This window comes from Phyllostomus discolor, chromosome 1, assembly GCF_004126475.2.
Source record: "Phyllostomus discolor isolate MPI-MPIP mPhyDis1 chromosome 1, mPhyDis1.pri.v3, whole genome shotgun sequence".
NCBI classification, from domain to species: Eukaryota; Metazoa; Chordata; class Mammalia; order Chiroptera; family Phyllostomidae; genus Phyllostomus; species Phyllostomus discolor.
In genome coordinates this window covers 208,811,232-208,826,270 of record NC_040903.2, presented here as the reverse complement: position 1 = coordinate 208,826,270, position 15,039 = coordinate 208,811,232, and the positions used below count along the sequence as shown (strand labels likewise).

The 15,039-nt window shown below is 46.8% G+C and overlaps 1 protein-coding gene across 2 annotated transcripts in view; it reads left to right on the top strand.

Moving 5' to 3' along the window:
* Nucleotides 1-15,039, top strand: part of RPS6KA5 (ribosomal protein S6 kinase A5) — a 125,944-nt gene that overhangs the window by 94,139 nt on the left and 16,766 nt on the right. For both annotated transcript variants that reach the window (XM_028507812.2, XM_036013192.1), the window contains exons 8-12: nucleotides 7,973-8,123; nucleotides 10,806-10,967; nucleotides 12,217-12,342; nucleotides 12,729-12,862; nucleotides 13,531-13,624. In XM_028507812.2, coding sequence (XP_028363613.1) covers nucleotides 7,973-8,123; nucleotides 10,806-10,967; nucleotides 12,217-12,342; nucleotides 12,729-12,862; nucleotides 13,531-13,624 — 667 coding nt within the window. The remainder of the gene's footprint in view (nucleotides 1-7,972; nucleotides 8,124-10,805; nucleotides 10,968-12,216; nucleotides 12,343-12,728; nucleotides 12,863-13,530; nucleotides 13,625-15,039) is intronic.

Below are 15,039 nucleotides of genomic sequence, written 5' to 3'. Positions count from 1 at the left end.
TATCTTACGGAAGGGAAAGGTAATCAAGATCTTCGCAAACCTGATCATGCTGTAGGGCCAGAGAGCTGATGGGCCCCTGTGGCGGGGCGGTGAAGGCACATTGCTGGCCTTGCCAGCTGGAAGCAGCTCCTTTTGGTGGGCCCGTGCACGGGGAGGAGAAAAAAGGCGTACGCCACATCAGCAGCAGCGTACCAGGTACCAGGGGATGCACTAGTGTTCTCCAGCCGTGAAACCACATCCGGAACAGCAGCTGCATTGGACTCGCCACCTGGTCGAGACTTACGATAATCCGCTGCCATCCTCCACGGTCCACCTGTCTTCGCGTAGGCCAGGTCCTCGAGCCAAATGGGAATCACCACTCCTCCATCCTTCAGGTCTCTGATGGTGGCACTCGTCCCGGCTGCCCCCCAGACACAGAGCATTGCTTTTGGTTACCGTTTTTCTATGTAGAGACGGTTCTAATGGCTTCCACTTGGCCTTGCCAACCATAATTGTCCCTATTCCATAGGTCAGGGCACCCCTGTGGGGATTCTGCTAGCTGCTAGTTATGTCTGTTCCACTTACACATTCTGGACCTGCAGAAATAACCGCCGGCTGGGTTCGCAGACACACTGAGTCCACTGTGAGATGGATGTACACTTCAACACCATCGATCACCTGACCCCACAAGTCCCTCCTCTGGTTGGCGGGCTACAGGGGCGTTTGGGGTCTTCTGAAATCCCTGTCAGTTCAGAACCAGTGTCCAGTAGTCCTTGAAAGGGCTGATATTTCTGGTAAAAGGCTGCAAGTCTCTTTGGGGAAGTCTGGGAGGAAGATTAGTGCTGTAAATTTTGGGGCTCTTTTATCACAGTGGTCTGCCCTCCCCTCATGCATTCAGGAGTGCCTGGGGATGTGAGCTGGCCCGGGTGTGGGGACGGACCAAGGGGCAGTTGCCTGGGAGAGGGCAGCACTGATGACAGAGGGGCACGAGGAGGGCGTTGGGTGTGTTCGTCACCCTGATCGTGGTGATGCGTTGGTTCACGGGTGTACGTGTGTCGGAGCTCACCAGGTTGTACGCTGCGTATGTGGTGAGTGGATTGTACCTCGGTTTTACTTCAGTTAAAAAGCTTATCGATTCCCAGCCAGGGCACATGCCTGGGTTGCAGGCCATAACCCCCAGCAACCGCACGTTGATATCTCTCTCTCTCTCTCTCTCTCTCTCAAAATAAATAAATAAAATCTTTAAAAAAAATTAAAAAAAAGTTTAAATGAACTTTTTACAGAATGGATTAGGAAATGAATAATTTCTTGCTATCCCAGCTATTTAATACTGAAGTTAAGTGATCAGGCATATTCCCTGTTAAGCTTGTTTGTTTATATTCATGTTTACTCTATTACAGTTGTCCCAGCTTGGCCCCCTTTGCCCTCCTCTGTCCCACCCCACCCCCACTCCCACGGTCCATCCCCACACCATTGTCCATGTCCGTGGGTCATTCATACATGTTCTTTGACTACTCTCTTCCCCTTCTTGTTAAATTTACAGTTAAAATCATGACTGTTGTTAAAAGTAGTAAATATGACTCAGCTTATCCTGAATGGCTGTCTGTTTAAAAATGTCTCAGAATTATAGAAGACCTTGACTACAGTCTTGAGAGTTCCGGTCCCCTTGCAAGGTCACACCCGTCATGGCGACAGATGCAAAGGGCGGCCTTGGCCTGGCTACGTGAGGCAGTGGCTCCTCTGACTAATTCTGTTCTTTCTGATTCTTAGACACAAGCGGTCTTCTTTGTCACGCTCCCCTCCCCCGCAGGCGTGCCTGTGGCGGGAGGGCACCGCCGCTTCAGATGGCAGGAACACCCTGAACCAAAAGCCGTGTTCAAATTTCAGTGGCTTTTACTGCCTTTAGTTCGGTCGGCTGGCACTCCGGTTTGAGAGAGAGGAGAGCCGGAGTCAGGTTCCTGACATCTTAAAACCAGAGCAGAGTCTCCAAGAATTTAAGTAGGGTTTTCCCCTCGATCAATTAATTATTCTCTCTGTCGTGTTAACATTTTGTTTAAAACTTGATGTTAACTCATGATCCTGTGGTTCTTTGTGGCATTTATTGCCTTGTCCTGAAGTCTATAAATGGTGTAATGACTGGATTGTCTTGCATTAGCTTTCCCTTTCAAGATAGCCATTCTGACGGCCTTTCTTGGTGTCAAATCTTTCCGTCTGTTCCTCTAAAAACATGCGCCATTAAGATAAAGGTACCATTGTCTTAGCCCCAAAGTCCTAATTAACCAGGCCTGTTTCTCATCCTTGAGTTCTTCCATTCCTCAATTATTATAATCTTCCCTGAACTCTGAATATTTTTTATAGTTTTTACTTGAGGTGCTTTAAAGTAATGTACTTTCCAAGTTGTCTACTTGCTTATGGTTGTCTGCAGGTAGCCTAAAATCAGAACAGACTGTTTTTCTGGTACGTCGTATTTCAAAGTGAAGGAATTTAGAGTGACAGTACATCTTGCTCGGTGACGTAAGAACCGCCCCCTCGTGTCCCCGAGAGTCGGCTCCTGTCTTTCGGAGCACCGTCGGAGAACGGAAGCCACGTTTGTGTAGGTATCTTCAAGGAACCCCCTTCCTCGGAACCACTTTGGTTGTACAGGAATGTTTCCCACTTAAAGTAAGATGCAATTAGCTGCCTCTAATCTGCACGTCCGTCCTGGTTCTGGCTTCTGAAGAACGCAGGAACGTTCTGTCGTTTCTTCCAGATGTTGCTTCAGGTGTTTGACACTAATTTCACCTACAGTCGCCCTTTCTAGTTCTCTCACTGTTCATATGAGACCATTTCCCAGTTCCTCATAGCTTGGTACCAGTTTGGAGACATACTAAACTGTCAGCATTGTAGATTTGAATGATGGCTCTTTAGCTTTTCTTGATCGATTTCTTATTTTTATTTCATGTTTGTAACATGTGCTCTTCTTGCCAGTGTGTCTCCTATGAGCTTCCGTTGCCTTTCCGTGCAGAACTTCTTTTAGGCACATGTTATTGCTGCACGGGAAGGCGCCCGCCCAGACTCCGGCATGTCCTTCAGTCTGTCTACCTGCCCACCACCCCGCTGCCCCAGGAGCCCGGAACTGTGCCGGGGCCTGGTAAACCGTGGTGACGGACCGTACCCTGCCCTGGGAGTCAGGACCCCAGGTTCCATCTGCAGAGGTTCCCCCACCTCTGACGGGGTTGTCTGTCTCACTGTCTCTGCCTTTGAAATGTGGAAAATGTTTGCCAAGAGATGTCTATTTGGTTCTCCACTTTCCATCAATAAAATGTGCTTTCTTAATAAGTAAGTGTATTGTATCATCATAACGTTATTAAATTCAGGCCTTAGTAGTATCCAGACGATGCCGAACCGTCCCAATTGCACTGTTTCAGACAGGGGTTGGCAGACGGCTGCCCTCGGGCCGGATCCGTTCCGCGGCCTATTTTTGTGTGTGCGGCCTCTGAGCTAAGAATGGATCTGGGCGCTCTTCCCCTCCCCTCCCCCCAGGCGGACTGCCTTTGCCTTTCTCTCTGCTAAGTTCAAGGGCCCTGCTTTTGCCTCTGTGACTTTCTAAATAAGCTTTCTCTTCTAGTTCGGAAAAAAAAAAAGAATGGATTTTATATTCTTAAGTGATTTAAAAATTCAAACGAGCAGTATTCTGTGACATGTGACGATCACGTGAGGCTGGCATTTCAGCGCCCACCAGTATGTTTTATCAGCACACGGCCGTGCTCGGCCCCTCGCAGGTCCCCTCTGGCTGCGCTCCAGCCCCGGCGGCAGACTTGAATAGGTGCCCCAGAGACCAGACAGCTCTCCGGGTCTGCAGTGTCTGTTGTGCGGCCTTGTCTTCGTTGTCCATGATCCATTGCTAAGAAGCAGAGGACCCGAAATGTGTGGAAACAGCATAGATTTATTATGTCAGGAGCCTCTGTGTATCAGGAATCAGGGCACAGCTTAGCCGAGGCCTCTACTTCAAGGTCACTCGTGTGGCGCCGAGTGTTGGCTGGGCTGCAGTTCTCCTAGAGCTCAGCTGGGAAAGGATCTGCTTCCAAGCACGCATGGTGGTTGGCAGGATTCCGTTCCTCAGGGCTGTTGGAGCAAGAAAGCGTCGGTTCCTCGCTGGCTGTTGGCTGAAGACCATCTTGCCGTGTGGGCCCGTCCAACATGGTGCCCTGCTTCTTCAAAGCACGCAAGCCGGAAAGGCAGCAGAGCGAGTCCACGGGGAAGATGGAATGTTCTGTAGCCTAATCGTGAAAGTGACCTCCTGTCATCTCCCTTGTTACTGCTGGGTGTCAGGAAGTCTGTAGGCGCAGCCCCTGCTAAGGGCAGGGGGTTGCACAAGGCCCCGGACACAAGGGACCGTTGGGGACCACCTTAGACGTCCGACCACCTAGGGTCCTGTACACGAGGTTTGGGTAGTTAATTTCTTGGTCCTCCCAAGATGTGTTTTCCCTTCAGGTGATACATTGATTTTGTGGGATGTAGTGTAGTGTGCTAACACAGAGTCAAGCAGTGATTTGTTGAATTTTTTTTGTATTTCATCCATGTTAATTACATGTGTCATCTTCACTTAGCTCATTTGTCATTAAAGTTTCTGTTTATGGATGTATTGAGTTCAGTGTTGTGTATAGAAAAATTACCAGTATCAGTATTAATTACCATCTTTTAAGAAGAGATTATATTTATTTTTTCCTTGGCTTTCTTCTTCTTCTCATGCCTTTATGATAAAACTCTTTACTGGTATATTTTATAAAGCCTTCTCAATGCCCAATATGCATTTTGATTTTTTCTTTTTTCCTCATTTCTGGTATTTTTGTACCCGATAGCAGCATCTATTTTTCCAGGTTGTTTTTTTAACTAGTTACCCCTAGTCTGCTCGTGTCTGCCGCTATAGCTGTTCATCCGCCCGTTCGTCCACGTGAGCGCGGCAGCCGCTGCAGGCTGGAGTGCGAGCGGTCCTTACCTGGCACTCCTCTTCCTCAGCTTCCTCTTCTGTCTTCTTTCATTGTCCCTTAGATCTCTGTGCACCTGCTTCCCTTGCATAATGTGGGGTGCAGGCAGATCATATCGTACTGCATTATTAGCTTGCCCTCTGCAGCGCCCCCTGGGAAAGGAGAGGGCTTAGAGCCCAGGAAAACCAGGGCACCAGTTTCCTTAGCTTTCTAGACAAACACAGGTCAGGGAGCAGAGTGAGTCAGCATGAGTGACAACGTCAAATGCGTCATCAGCGGTCCCTCCGACCACCTCGGCCTGGTTTCCCAGCCTGGAATGGACACACTCGGCCAGTAGTGATGAGATCAGGTGGTGGGTGTGGACCGCGCCAGCTCGGGCAGCTCGGCACAGGGACTGTGTCTTCTAACTCCCGCGAGCACAGCTTCCCTGCCGCACAGGGACGCCCTTAGGGATAAGAGATCACATCAAGAAGCTCCAGTTTTCTGAAAGCGTTTTCATAGTCCTGGACCAGAAAACCCCCGGGGGCTCACGTGCCCGCTCATGCCTCTCCGGCCAGATGCAGTTCACCTCTTAGGGCAACTCACAGTGATGGGGCGTGGCTGGCCTTTCACATTCTCCTGATCCATAGGTCGCAAGGAAACTATGTAAGAAGGGACATCCAAGAGCATCCTGTGGAGAAAAGGTGGGATCCCTCCTCTACCACCACACCCCCATTTCTGGTTCTCTTCCTGGCATGTGGTTCCCCACCATGAACAGGCTTCGGCCCTCTGCACCTGCGAGGGGAACCCTGTGCCGCCCCGTTTACCAGGACACCAGGGTGGAGCCTCTGGCGTGGCCCCTGCTTTCCCTTCTTCAAGCCCGACGGTGGTTCCTCACCGCCTGCAAGGGTCTGCTGCTGGTTCCGGCCTCGCGATGTTCACTCAGGAAAGGGGGGGGTTGGGGCCCGCCCTGCTTGCTCTCCGTGTTCCCCCATCGGCACGGCTTTCAACAGGAGTTCTTTCCAACTTCCACTCAGTGTCTTCACGGTCCGATCCCGGTGTCATCCGAAGCTAGAGCTCGAGTTCCCCGCACAGGGCACCCGCCGCACACGCTGGCTGCACGCCGATGCTGTGGCTCGTGTGCTCTGAGACGGCCCAGGTCTCCTGCTCCCGTCTCCGGTTTTGGCATCTCAGTGGGGCCATCCCTGTTTTGGGGGGCTCACTGCTCTCACGATGCCCCTCCTTTTGTGGCCAAACTCAACGTGGTCGGCGTGACTGACCGTTCCTTTCCCCGGTGCCTGCATGGAGTAGGTTTCCAGTAAACAAGCAGTGAACAAGCAGCAGGTTTCCAGTAAGCGGCAGATGGCTCGGGGCGAGGCTAACTGGCAGCGTGGGGTGGGAACTCAGAGGCCGCCAGCCAGTGCTGTGTCTGTACCCTGGTGCAGGAAAGGGGACGTCAGCAACAATGTGTCCCTAGTCCGATCCTCTTACACAACAAATTCTTGCCTGCAAAGGTACAGCACATGGAAAAGGCTGTGCTTGTTTCTCCCTGAGGCGCAGGGCTCCCAGTTTCTGTCACACCTGCAGGCGCCTGAGCTGGGGAGAGGCACTGTCGCTCACGCTGAAAATGCTGACGGGCGGCGAGCAGTGGGAGAACACTCAAGAATCAGAAACAGCAGAGGGAACTGCTTACCTTTTACTTGTTCTACAGTCGTTTTCTTAGGGTCTCAGGATGGCGTGCTAGCAGTCGAATTAGCTTTGGAAAGAACAGCACAGCTGGGGTTTTTAGCAGAAAATTGCAGCTCTACTGTCATCTCACAGATTCTCGGGGGCTGCTCGCTGCAGGCTGTTTGTGAGTTGCCGTAGGAGGGAGTCTAATGACGGTAGCTCGTTTCATCAGGCTTTTGCTGTGCTTGGCACCGCCGCACATTGTATCTTAACTCGTTTGCACGTCGTAATACCCGTCTTAGGTAGGCCGTTATCCCCATTGTATAGTTGAGAAAACCGAGGTACAAAGAGATTAATTATCAAGGTCTCTTGGCCAACAAGCAGCAGAGCTTGTTGAGCCTGAGTGTGAACTCAGTCTGCTTCCAAAGTCCATGTTCTTACCACACTATACTGTCCCGTAAACTTACCTGTTTTGTTCCGTAGCAGTTATTCGTATTTTCATGCGCAACAGGGAACCTTTTTGCAAACCCAGATAATGGAGGAACTGTTTGTCTCTGTGTAGATTCTGTTAAGCTTACTGGTTTCGATCAGTCCTTTCCATTCTTTCCTTCTCATTAAATTACTGGTCTGCCTTTGCAGGGAGGGCAGGAGTGGGGCAGCAAATTTCCATTTGGGTTAGACTGATTTCTACTATGACCTTAGAATAAATTCAAGTATTGCATCAAGGAGCTTAATTCTCTTCATGTTTTACTTGTTATAATAAAGATCAGACCTCCCTCCCTCTTTGAGTGGCACTTACCGTCTTCTAGGGCTTTGCCTGTCTGCCTTCCGTGGCAGGTGAGGAAGCAGAAGCTTTCTCCGATACCAGGAGCTGAGCCGTGTCCAGGTGGCCCTGACTCCCCTGCCTCGGCCCGCCTTCCCTCCGCATCCCCGCTGCCCCTTGTGTGCGCCGGCACACGGGAAGAGAATGAGGCGGCTCCTGTTGGGGTTCTCTCTTGGCCTTTCAAGTCTCGATACTGAACTCGCTTCCCTGGATTTTCCCAGGAGTTGTTTCCGTTGTGAAGTCTTTGATCACAGAGTTTACTCCATGGCTAGGTGGGTGGTCCAACCCAGCCCCGAGCCGGCCTTTTAGTTTCTTTCCCGTAAAATATTTGGGGTGGCGGCTTCTTTTAAGGTTGATTTATATTGAAAAATGATCCAGTACATTTTGTCTCTGCCTATTTGCATTTCAGAAATTTGATTCTATATTTTAAATATCTTTGTCTCTGGTTTTCATATTTGTTCAGTTTCAAAGTGTGTTATACTATTCTTGTTTTCGCTAAGAATGTCGTCACTATAACTTCATCCTCTGATTAACAGCAAGTTTTCTCTGCCTACAGGAGAATATTGAAAAGTGAGCCTCCATATCCCCAAGATATGAGCGCTTTAGCTAAAGACCTAATTCAGCGTCTTTTGAGGAAAGATCCTAAGAAAAGGCTGGGATGCGGTCCACGTGATGCAGATGAAATCAAAGAGCATCTCTTTTTTCAGGTGAGATTTATTGAACAGATCTGTGCTCTGCTGATTTCAGAGTGATCCGCGTTCTTAGTGGGATGAATGATCGTGGTCTCTCTTGAGTTAATTGTTTTCTCCATATTTTCACATATATTGCACTTTTTTTTTTAATGATAGAGACGCTTTAGAAAGGATCAGAATTCCACTGGTAGAAACCTATGTGGCCTCTCTCTCCCTAAATGAAGCAGGAATGGGAGGATCATAATAACATCGGGTTCTTTCCCTACGACTTGGTTAGAGTTTCTGAAGATTAGTTTCCGCTTATGATCTCAGGATGCAGGCATGTGGACTAAGGAGACTCTTACTATATCTTTACTGCCCTCTCTGTCCTTGATCACTGGGTTACATCTTCCAGATAGTGATTTTATCTCTTCTCTTCCCAGGGGACTCATAGAAAATCTTAAAAACTTCCTATTTCTTAGGTACATGTCTGTAACACACAAGGAATTATTTATTTTCTTTGCACTTGAGACAGTGCTTTTCTTATTCTGAAAAAGCCTAATGAGACCATTGTACAAAACATCAACACATCCACTCAACTTAGTTTGCTCAATTTTGTCCAGAAAAAGCCACCAAAATTTTAGATAACTGGAAAAAAGTTAAATGGACTCAGTTGGCTATGTCATTTATTTCAGTGTAAACAGTCAACTTGGGGTACCCTGACCTTGACTTCCAAAGCCCTGAGCTCAGGACTTTTAAGTAATTTCATCATCTCAACAAACATGACTTAAATATTTGTGGTCTAAAGGGACCGTCCAAGTTTTATTTTTACTCTGCAAACTGAGCTTTTACATTATTAGCACCAGAACAAATTAAAATAGCTACCAAAGCAAATAAAAAACTCTCCTGTAGAGTAAGCTTTTATGTTGTTATTTATTGTTTTGTAAATATAGAGGAACAAATAGGGATTGAGAATAAGAACTATCTGTCTATACTTCTGTGCTCAAAAAAGCCCGTTTATTTCTGTCCTTCAGTGTAACCATTTTTAAAAAAATATTACTGTACATCTTACAGAAGTTCAGTAAGATAGTGGGAAATATATTTAGAATAAAATTATTTTCTCAGTATGTACATTTCACAGATTCATAGGACGTAGAAAGGTTAATGTTTAAACAAATGATTTCAGATACCTTGTTCAGAAGATTGCCTCAAAATCACTAAGATAAAATTCAAGGAAGCATTCAAGCAAAATACCCCCAATTATGTTTTCCTAGTATTTTTTTCTCTATGGTTCTCTGTATTTGTGACTATTTCAATATATCTTTCACATTAGAGAAAATTTTTTATAGCTCAAAATAGTAACTTTAGTCATTTAATTGCCTTGACTTTTTGAATGACTTTTGAGTGACAAGGACACTTTAGGAAAAAGCCAGGATTCTACTCGTGAAGACCTCAATGGAGTAGAGGTGGAGAAGATCATAATAGCATTCAACTAAGCATTCTGCCAACAGCATGTTTCTTTAATTACCTCCTTACTCTCAAATCATATAATGGAAAACATTAGAGTCATATAGAGGAAAGGACACTAACTAGAAAGTCAAGAGACTGTGTTTGAATCCTGACCCTTCCACCAGCTACCATTTAAGTGAAATGGTTAGTTATTTCCAGGTTTCAATTCCTATCTGAATCAAATAAAAGAGACAAACTGAATGATCTCGAAAACTTATTCTGGCTGAAAAAATTGAAGATCTGTTACTTAGTGATTTTATCTCCATTGCCTCCACAAGAGGGCGTAATAAACACTTTCTGTTAGTTGATTAAACACTGAATGCTGTCAACCTGGAAATGCAGGTATCCCATTTTACCGTCCCTGAAATCAGTGTGCAACTTACAATGGATAGCATCTTGCTATTCTAATTGGCAATACTTTTCCTTTCTTAATGGTACATAAGATAATGGTATATCTTACTGTCAGTGATGACAATTCAGATTTGAAGAAATAGGTAAATAGGCTATCTGAATATGCTATTCAGTAAGTATCATCTGAGGTTGTTTTAAGTGACAGAAGGAGCATAAAAAACTGGCAGAGGGTTGAATTTGAATAATACAAACCAGTGTCTGATCTGGGTGGAAAGGGGCTGGGCTTATTCCAGGGGAAGGGAAGAGGCATGTTCACAATGTTTGAATGCCGTGAATGAGAACCGAGTGAGTCATCAGTATGGTAGCACCACTTAAACAAACGTACAACCTACAGTGAGTTTATTTTCTCACCTGTCCAGATGACCAGCAGCAAGGCTCATTAACACTGCCTTAGAAGACAGGACTATGCCTTTAGACTTAATAGCCATACCCACAGAGCACTTTAAAGCCCTTTACTACAGTTTGTTTAGTTTAGTTTTGTTTTGACTTAATACTTCTCAGGAGTCTCAGAACAAAAGTAGTTTTTCTTTTGTCCCTGCTGGTAGACTAAGGTGTCCTGGTGCCCCCTGGAGGACATGGTGAGCCTCCACACCAGGCCCAGCATGGGCTGGAGCCATAAGCTGCAGTCAGGAAAGGTGCTCATACTTACAGAAATCTTTATGTTTAATCATTAGTTTGAAATACATGCCTCTCTTTCTGCTGATCAGTTAAAACCCTGATCTGGCTTTGTCACTCTTAGAAGACATGCTTTGGCTTTACTGATTTCTACTTTGCACTAATTTTCTTCTTTTGTTTTAGAAAATAAATTGGGATGATTTAGCTGCCAAAAAAGTGCCCGCACCGTTTAAGCCAGTCATCCGAGACGAATTAGATGTGAGCAACTTCGCAGAAGAGTTCACAGAAATGGACCCCACCTACTCCCCCGCGGCGCTGCCCCAGAGCTCCGAGAGGCTGTTCCAGGTAGTCTCCAGGACCCCTCGGGCCCATCGGGCTGCGTGTGTGTATTGGCTATGTGTGTGCATTGGCCATGTGTGTGCGTTGGCTGCGCATGCTTTGAAAGGGAAGGTTAACTTCTCCTGTGAAAGTTTATCTTGGCATTTTCAAAACAGAATTCTCCAATCTCCTCAAATTTACTAAATACAGAGATTTTCAAACTGTTAACTGAAGCTTATGGTTTGTTAAATAGAAGACATTGTTTTTGTGTTTTTGATACAAAAAAACGTTAATTTTTATTCTGAAATTTTGTTTCTGTTCAGACTCTTTCATAGAAAATATAATAGTAGTTTATTTTGCCTCTATTCATATAAAATATTCTTTAGTTCATAAACAGTGTTATCTGAGTCTGTGTCTTCAGTGAATAATCTTAACTGTGATCTTATAAGATATTTAGAACAGGTTTTATATTTAGAAAGGGATCTTTCTCAGAGTTAAGAGGAAATATCCTGACTCTTAAGTGGCGTCACGGCGTCACTCCTCTGATGCCCAGGAGTACGCCGTTAGCACGGCTGCACCCGGCCACCCAGGCCTCTGAACGTCCGTGCCGCCGAGTCCAGCGCGTGGTGGGCACGGCACGCAGGAGATGTCTTAAAAAATGCTCATCGCACTAGTGACTGTTCTAGCTTGAACAGGTCAATCATCCATCAGTAGGTCACTTCTGGGGCAGGACATCATTCCGCCACTTGATTGTATTCCTTTTCCAAAACTCAGTTTTACATGTAATTAGTCTAAGGAAATATAATGAGTCAGATCATTGTTGAGTTAGAAACCAGCTGGAATGAAACTTGCTTTTTTTCTAGTCTGGAGAACAGTAGCGCTAGGACCGCTTTGCCGAATACCTTAACTCTGCCTTTTTCGAGAAGTTAGTTGTGTTTACAAACAAATTTTCATCAGCAGTGCAGAAAAACGACAGCTGTGAGTTAGGCTTTTGGGGTAGAGGAGAGACGAGGTCTTGTTCTGCCTTTAATTTTGAATCGGTTTAACTCTACCAGAAGATGGCATTATCTCCTTCTGAAAAGCATTTCATCTATTAATTTGAAATAACCTTACATTTTAGATTACCAATGATACAAGATTAGAATCATCTTAACAAATATTTGAGTGTTTTTTTATTACTTTTTTCTTCACTTAAGAAAAAGATTATTGCCATCTCGTCCATGCTAGACTGGAACAATTCAAGTCTTGATTCGTCCCCTTCGCTGTTGTTTTCCAGGGCTACTCCTTCGTCGCCCCTTCCATCCTCTTCAAGCGCAACGCAGCCGTCGCAGACCCGCTGCAGTTTCAGGTGGCGGTGGAGCGCCCCGGCATGACCCACGTGGCCCGGAGCGCCATGATGAAGGTGCGTGGGTGTGGGCCGCTAAAGGGCGTGTTCAGAAGGGTTTCAGCACTGATTCCCATTCCCATTCTCAAGTCTAGTAAAGGTGATGGGCTTGCTGTCTGACCGGGATGCGATTTTCAGATATGAATGGGTGGAAATAGCAACATTTGCCCTAGAGAACTGTTAACATCAGTGTAAATGAGCTCTTTTTATAATGATAGAAAATTGTGTATCCTCAATAAATTATATAGGTAAGCATCGACATGAGCTAAAGATAAATTTTAGAAGACTATAAATGAATTGCATTCGTGTTTATTAACGTTAATAATGTCCTGCTCCTTGACAGTTTTACTTATCCCACGTGTACTAATATTTCCTGAAGTTAAATGGTGTTGGTTTCTCATCAGGACTCTCCGTTCTACCAGCACTATGACCTGGATCTGAAGGACAAACCCCTGGGAGAAGGAAGTTTCTCAATTTGTCGAAAGTGCGTACACAGAAAAAGCAACCAAGCGTTTGCAGTCAAAATAATCAGCAAAAGGTATGGCCATTTCTCGCAGTCTGTCTTGGGTATTCACCCTAGTCAATGGATTCTATAAATGAGGGTTTTTATTTAAAAGGAAATCAGTAGTATGTTGTACCCACAGATTTAGCCGTTCATCTCATCAGTTGAACTGTTACACTTCTAACTCTAGTAGATATTTTCTGATAAACAGATTTGTTTTTGACGTAAATCATAGTACGACATGCTTTTGACTTTGTTATGAGGAAACATAACTAAGTGATATTTAATCAGACTTGCTCAGTGAGTTCAGCAGCTGTTGCCATTCTTATCATTGTATATTTGAGGTACTTTTTAAAAAAATTATTTAGCAATGTACGGGTAGTTTTGAGAGCCACTAGTTGTTTTGGTAGCTGATTATTATCTCCATAATTATATATTCTTATTACCAAATTGTCAGGCAAGTAGGGCATCCATTTCTCTGTGTTACTAGCTCTTTTCTGACTCAGAAACAATATTTCCTCAAGAATACAGCGTCACTGTGCTGGTGGGTGGTGTGACTCATTACTCTCATGGCAGTTTCATGCTGCTACTTCGACACTTCTGTTCTGAACACACTGTAAATAAAAACGAAATCAGGGTGGGCGCAATGCTGACATAAAGACTTGGTGAAGAGGTCTGTAGAGATGAACTGTTTCATCTTGTAGGATGGAAGCCAACACTCAGAAAGAAATAACAGCCCTGAAACTCTGTGAAGGACACCCCAACATCGTGAAACTGCATGAGGTTTTTCATGATCAGGTACTCCACATTTTTTTCTGTGCATGTTTGCATTGAAGTCTCTACTTGTTACCAGCTCAGTCAGTCGGTGGGTGCTGCGGGGTCAGAGTTAGGAGTGCGGGACAACACCCAGACCCTGCAGAGGGCAGAGCAGCCGCAGCACACACCCTCGGGCACCCCGTAAGCAGCGCACCCTCTCACTCCTGTGTTTCTCCTGCAGTGGCAGTCACGGATGACACGGGAGGGGGACAGGGGGCCAGGATCCCAGGGCCACTGCCACCAGCCGCATCGTGCTCAGTACCAGTTCAGCTGCTGTCACCATAGTTTAACTGCTCGTACCTCTCAGGACTCAGAAATGTTTAGCCTTCAACTTTCCTTTCACTTACAGAAGAGAACCTAGAGAGCCTTAAGCCGACTCAGAGCTAGCTAAAGAGTAAATAGGAAGCAGAAAGACAAAGACACGTCCCTTTCATTCTCTTAATGCGTGTGGCAGTTTCTGCTCAGACCGCAGGCCGTGCCCTGTCCTGATTTCTCAGGACTGTATGGGCGCATGGAACTTTGGATACACGGGCAGCGCCACTGTGTCGGGCCCGTGTCTCCTCCCCAGGTCCCCCCCCCCCCCCCCCCGCCATCTTCCACGGCAGCAGTGGCTGCACTGCAGTTACCTTTTCCTCTGGGCCCGGTGGGATGACACAGCCCACTCAAGACGCCGTGCTGGGCACAGAGCTAAAACCATCAGGGTCTCACCCAAGAAGGAGCTGAGGTTCAGGAGGGTCATAGGAACTAGTCCAAGGTCACGTAGCAATTCCGTGAAAATCTCGTGGGGAACACCTGGAGCCTGGTCCTGGGCTCTGTCCTTGTGCGGCTGTGACCTCCATGTGCTAGGAGAGCTGTGGCCCACCTCTCTCCCGCACTGACATTTCCCTGAGTGCCGCACCCCAAGTGGCACGTCCTGGTGAAACCAGGCGGTCGGTGGCGCCAGCGTGACCGTCAGAGCTGCCTCTCTTGACTGCCGTGCCTCACGTGGCCCAGGCACTGTACCAGACACTCTGCAGGGGTCACCTTAGTCGCCCCTGCCAGCAGCTCTGGGCGGTGAGAGCACTGCAACTCAGGGAAGTGAAGCAACGGGGTCTCGCAGCTTGTATGTGCGAACGCTGGGTCCGAACCCACGCGGCCCACCTTCAGAGCAAGCTTTCAGTTACCTTGCTCCGCAGCCCAGTTTTCACATCAGGTGGGTGGGCAAAAATACTGTCTTCTTGCCCTTTGGTCCTCGTAGCCAGAGAAAGAACATCTTCGTGGCAGGAACTCAGTAGGAAATGCTCTTCCTGCTCCTCTACCGCCTCCACCTCATTGGGCTCATCAGCTACGGTGGGGGTGGCCTGTCCCCTGCCCACGGCAGGTGCCTGGGAAGAGCCTGGACAATCTCCTCTGAAAAC